General features: G+C 37.9%; 2 protein-coding genes across 2 annotated transcripts in view; one reads left to right on the top strand and one right to left on the bottom strand.

The window, feature by feature from the left end:
* MED12L (mediator complex subunit 12L) overlaps window positions 1-6,180 on the bottom strand; it is a 282,618-nt gene that overhangs the window by 135,509 nt on the left and 140,929 nt on the right. The gene's annotated exons all lie outside the window — the stretch shown is intronic.
* Window positions 2,614-6,180, top strand: part of GPR87 (G protein-coupled receptor 87) — a 9,874-nt gene continuing 6,307 nt past the window's right edge. Inside the window, exon 1 of the mRNA XM_042460119.1 lies at window positions 2,614-2,704. Coding sequence (XP_042316053.1) covers window positions 2,671-2,704 — 34 coding nt within the window. The 5' untranslated portion in view covers window positions 2,614-2,670. The remainder of the gene's footprint in view (window positions 2,705-6,180) is intronic.

The following is a 6,180-nucleotide window of genomic DNA, read 5'->3' as shown; positions in this document are numbered from 1 at the left end:
CCAAGTTGGTGTACTGTGGTTCTTTTGACAGCACATACAAGGCAATAAAGAAAGAAAATTTTCACAAAGAAAATACCAAGACAGTGAAACTGATTTTGCTTCCTCTTAAGCCTCCTCTTAGTCCACATCCGACTGGAGATATATGCCTTGTAGATAAAAATGCTCTCCCCGTTACTCTTTGGAAACAAAACTGTTAAGATTCACATGAGATCACTACAGAAGCATGAAAGGTAGGCTTACACTGTTTGCATTAAACTGGTTTCTAAACCGTTCTCATGACCTCATGAAACATGAATATGCTCCCTAGTTTCCAGAGTCAACTGTAGTGAGTATGCCTTCTGCCAAGGAACAGATGGGTTTTAGAGTCCTTGTTAGTATCATGGCCAAATGTTACAGCTGACAAATGGTACAGAAATTGTTAATTTGTATAAGTAGGCCATGCTAGATAGTTTCACTTTAGCCTAATAGTCCAAAGTAGAAAAATGATCTGCAGTTGGGAAGGGACCAGGGAGTAAGCTTTCCTGTTAGGAAACTGATTGTATAGTTCTCATAGTTTCTGCAATGTAACCCTTAGGAATACATCTTTCCTGGCTCTCACCCTGGGCAAGGATGGGGATCTTGACCATCAGTGATAGGATGGCCTGTGTGGAATTAATTGTTTAGGAGCCAGTTCTACCACTTGCTGCAAGGGGATCCCTAACCCCATAAGCTATAGAACTGTTATGCTCTCCCCCCACCCCAATATTTATCACCCACATAGCTTATTTTATTATCACTGACATGTGTCAATTTTTGGTGCAGAACTGAGTCTTGTAGAGGCTTGGAATTATATCCAGTTATCGCTCAGAGATGACATGCCTCATAGAAATGATGCTTGGTAAAATGGATGGCAGTCAAAAAATTACAGGTGGATAGAGTCAATCAAGAAATTTACAGCCATCAAGTCTGCAAGGCTTTAGTGGGGATATTCATAACTTCATTTCTTTGAGGTCTTTAATTCAAGTGTGTGAAAAGTGTATGTGTGTTTTGCCAGCAACAGCTTCCTGTCCTTGCCCCATAGTTATTTTCTGTACCTTTGGCTCCACATCCATAAAATCCTAACATTACTCACGGCTTTGCAAAATTCATCTTCTTTCATTTTTACGTTCAATGAATCCTCTAAGGTTTCAAGATGTCATACTACCAAGATGAGCTGTGAATGTATATTCAGTAGGAATATAATTCATTTCTGTTTACACAGAAGGACTGAGTGCTATCACTGTACCAGTCCTTGCATTCATACCACTTCAGCTATTGTAAGAGAAAATTTATTGACAAGAGTTGGCAGAACCTTCTTAGAGGTACTTTTAAAAACATATCAGTATAAAGTAACATTTCATGTTTCCCCATTTGTACTTTTCATAGTGAAAAGGTTTAAACTAACTTACTGTTTAGTTACTCTCTCATGGGAAACTACTTTTTCTCCTCACAAAGAAGATTATCACTCTGCATCATTCCGTTCCGTTCTGAGCACGGAATGGAAGGAGCAGGGACGAGTGCAGAACAAGTGGGGGATGGATTTTACCGCACACACCCATCCCTCATTCGTTCCGTTCCCCTTCTCTTCCGTTCTTAATCCGTTCCAGAGGGGAAAATTTTTGATAACTGTTCTGAACAGTTCTCAAAAAGCGTTCCCTGTGGAACGGAATGGGAACAGAAGAGAAGGGGAATGGAATGAATGAAGGACGGGTGTGTGCGGTAAAATCCATCCCCCACTCGTTGCATTTCCTGCCGGGCCAGGCTGAGAACCCGGTGCAATAAAGTTCAAAGAGTCTCAAGTAGATCCAATAACGAAATAGCATATAAAATCCTCTGAAACCTAAAAAGTAATCACCCCTTTAACATAATGACTGCATACTGTATCCTTGCATTATCCCAGGATTAGACATACAAAAAAACAAAAACATGAACCCTGATATCTGAAATATACCATGCCACAGGGGACCCATAATCCCTATGGAGAAGAATACTAACTATCTTTCTGCAGAAATATAAAGCTTATTATCCTAATACCCAATGCTGATTTAATGTACAACTAAATTATTGGCTTCCCACCACAGAATACACACTTCTAGTAATACCAGTGTTGAAATTGTTACAGTCATGTTAATGTTTCTGTCTTGACAAAGAAAAGACAGGAAAAGGGGTGTGTGGCAAAAGAAAATGCCTAAAACAACACAAAAAGGTGCCACCTGCAACAGAATAAGGCCATGTCAATAAGCTGGAAGTATGGGCATTTTCTCCTTGTTTAATGTCAACATAGATCACAATGAATGAGGTCAAGTGCTTACTGTATTAGTCCAGTCAATCCCTCTGTCTTTCACAACTGGGGATAATTTATGTTCTGACAGTCCTTACTATAATAAGGACTATACGCAAATCCTCAGAATAAGGATAATACAGAAAAGAGCCTGTAGCACACTCTAAGGAGAAGTGCCATTACACTATGTGCTTCCTCTTAGCCACATGTAAAAAGATGCTGCTGTTGACACTGAAGTATTTACTCACTGTAAATATTTTCACTTCCTATATTTTTCAGAAATTAAATCTTGTACAAACCATGATGTGCCCAGATCAGTTGCCACCATCGTGCCTCCTGAAAAACATTTGACCTGCAAATCAGCAATTATAATGGGGTCTAACCGGTCAGATGTGAAGCTTTCAGGTAATCAATTTAAAAAAATCCCCAAACAATTATTTTAGAAAAGATTTAATGATTTATACAGATGCGTCTATTTTTTCCAATATATTTTTGCAAAAAATAGTAGTAGTCATCTTACACTGCCCAAATGCAGTCAAAGGGCTATTTCATTATTTCTATTCATGTTTAATACTGGAATTAAGCCCACAAGCATGACAGTTTGAACCCCATGGCCTTCTAATAAAATACCTCTATTGCATGCATACAGGTTTTTTGAAAAACATAATAATAATAATAATAATAATAATAATAAATTTTATTTATATATCGTCCTTGTATACCAATCTGGGTGGTTTACAACATTAAAATAACATACAGCACAAAAACAATATATTTCCCTCCCCCCTTAAAAAGTTATTAAACTGCATATCTAAATTAAAACCACAATAACTAGTTAGAACAACAATAAATTAAACAAAATAATACCAACCGATAAACCACTGCAACTTCAGTTCTAAAGAAAAGAAAAGGGGGCTTTGGAGACATTACTGAGGAGGGGGGAGATCCTGAGATCTTGAGGCCGGGATATTTTAGTCTGGGAAGGCCTGCCAGAAGAGATCCGTCTTGACAGCCTTTTTGAAGCTGTCCAAAGATGTTAATTGACATAATCACAGGATAAAATTAATACTGCATATACACACTGATCAGGTTTCATATTATTGTTCATTCTACAAAAACATAAGCATTTTCCATGTAAACCATTCAAATCCACTTTTGATTGTGAATATGTCTGTATTATATACATGACCTTTTATATAGCAAAACTGACCTTCAGTCTCTCAATTAAAGTAAAATGAGGGCCTCCCACAAGATGTTCCATCTTTACATCTAGTAATGGCAATATAAATGTATGAGCATTCAAATGTTGAATGCTTTCATTAGCTACCTGTTAAGGGTCCTCCCTTTCATTAGAGCTACATTTACAAGGAAGCATCACATAACAATTGCTTTGAACTAAAAGTATGATAAGGTATGATTCTAAACTTAAAAACAAAAGAAGAAAAGAATAGTAAAACAACAACAACAACAAGGAGATGGGGGACTAGGTTTTAAGCAAAACTGTTTGAGGCTGGCAATGGGCTTCTTTCAAAGATAATAATTAGAAGCTGATTCCCTCAGAAAACATAACAGAATTTCCAGCTTTGGAATCATAACATTTTAGAGACCATACTGTATAATCCACACAATACAGCATTTTAAAAAATAAATCCCAAAGATTGTTTCAGGAAGTCATTTAGTGCAGATCAACATTTAAAATGCATAATCAGTCAGTTGCTACAAACAGACAAATTGATTAGTAACACGTACACAACACTTTTTCAATCAAAGAGCAATTAACTAACTCTCATTAGTGGTTATTACAATGCTTAACCATCCTGACTATGGGTAGAGAAGGATGGGTATACATACAAAGGAGTGTCTAATCTGATTGTTGCAATCTGAAAAACACAGGTAAAATTATTCTGATTCACTGATTAGGAAGGGCAGTAACGGGATATGAGGTTTATTTCACTTTTATCTTTGTTCTAGTTAGCCTTGGTCACCTAAAAAAAGGTTTTTTTTTAAAATGAGCATGATCATCTCAGGCAATTAGGAACAGATCCGTACATCCAAGTACTTTCTCAGACTAGTCCCCCTATAAATTCCCACATCCTTAAACATGTCCATCATTCTGTCTTCACCAATGCTAACCATATTTAATACTAACTAAATAACCCAGGATTTGTAAGCAACTACATATCTGCTCAATTTAATGCGGATGTTTATTGTTTGCTGTGCGTTTGAAACTGCTCTACACATACAACTGCAACTTCCTTCACTGTTTTGTCAGCATGGGGAGCTTTAAGCATGATCCACCTGCTGTGATGAAAACTCACAGGAAGAGCAGTAGACAGGTTCAATGCTGTCAAGCTTTGGGTCAAAACTTTACAAAATAAACAAACCCAGACCCTATGTTACCATCTCATCTGATAACACCAGCAAACTGCTTGACAACTGTATACAAAGACAGCCTAATATGCAGCCAGTGGCTGAATTTATGAATCTAGAAATTGGAAGCCTAGGGGCTTGATCATATACCTGATGGCCCATAACAAGGCTTTTAACTTTCCACATATGCTGCACAAGATATGCAGAATAACCCCATCCTGTAAAATCCTGAGATTAATAGTCTGAGGAGGAGTTTAGAAATCTCTGCTACAGAGTTCTACCACACATCCCTGAGATATAACCACAGAGTTCTCTAGCAAAGAATTCTAAGTACTACAAATACCACAATTCCATAGGATAAATCATGACTGTCATAAGTGGTATCAAAGTGCTGTTAACAGTGTATTGTGGATACAATCTAAGTGGTCCTTTGCAATCCAAACTGACAGATCTTCTAAAGCCAGCATGATTACTCTACAGCAGGGGTTTCCAACTTTTCGACTCGTATCCCTTATTTCTACGTCACAGGCCCTAAGAGGCCTACCTTTTCTCTTACAAGTTAATGGTATTTAGGAGTATATATAACAATATATTCTTATTCTTTAATTTCATTCCATTTTTATTTCTTTCATTTTCCTGGAGTGGTCGCTGAACACCTGGGAAATATATATAGAGCCCTAAGGGTTCCTCAGAGCACAGGCTGGAAACCCCTGCCCTACAGCATGATGCTACAAGCAGTCCCAGCAGATAATCTATGCACCTGACATTGGAATAAATTTAGGACAAGACACCAGCCAGCTTCTAAAGCCCTATATTGCTGCCTGCTCCTTCATTCAGTAGATACAAAACTTATGCAGTCAGAATTTGAGGCTTTCTAAAGATTCAATCTCATCCTTTGGATTCGACTTGTGGCCTTCTTCCACATATAAATGCAAGGGAGGAAATCTTTTTTAGTTTATTCTGTTATTAGTTCATTCTGTTACTGAGCTGAATTTAGGAATGAGGAACACAGCAGAACTAGTTCATGCTTTACTATTTCCACCATTAATCTTTGTGTGTAAGCTCCCAGAGCTTCTCAGCCCAACAAGCCCTTGCATGCAGACAGGAACTTAGTCATATGCATCACCACTTACTTGTGCAGGTGGTTGCAGCTGTACTTTAAAACAATGCACGCCCTTTAGCCACCTCATTGTTAGAGTTGTAGTTTGAAGACAGTTGTGTAAAGAATTTTCTTGAAATACAAGAACTGCTGCCAACGACAGCATCAGAGAACACCTGTCCCAACTGTACTAGATCAGAACCTATCAGTTCCATACCCACTTGCAGTCCACAAGTGAAAACCAGGACACATATGGCCAAGCAACATCAGAATGTGTTCAAAATTGGCAAAACCTGTTAATGAGGAGGAGCACATAATCTTTAGTAGTTTACTTTTGCCTGAATTCTTGTGAAGGCAAGATTCCGTTCCCTCTCCTCCTCTATTAATTGAGTGCACACTAGTTTTGTGTTTG

Source organism: Sceloporus undulatus, chromosome 3 (genome assembly GCF_019175285.1).
Source record: "Sceloporus undulatus isolate JIND9_A2432 ecotype Alabama chromosome 3, SceUnd_v1.1, whole genome shotgun sequence".
Taxonomy (NCBI): Eukaryota; Metazoa; Chordata; class Lepidosauria; order Squamata; family Phrynosomatidae; genus Sceloporus; species Sceloporus undulatus.
Note: the sequence above shows the minus strand (reverse complement) of the source record. Positions and strands in the feature narration are given on the sequence as shown.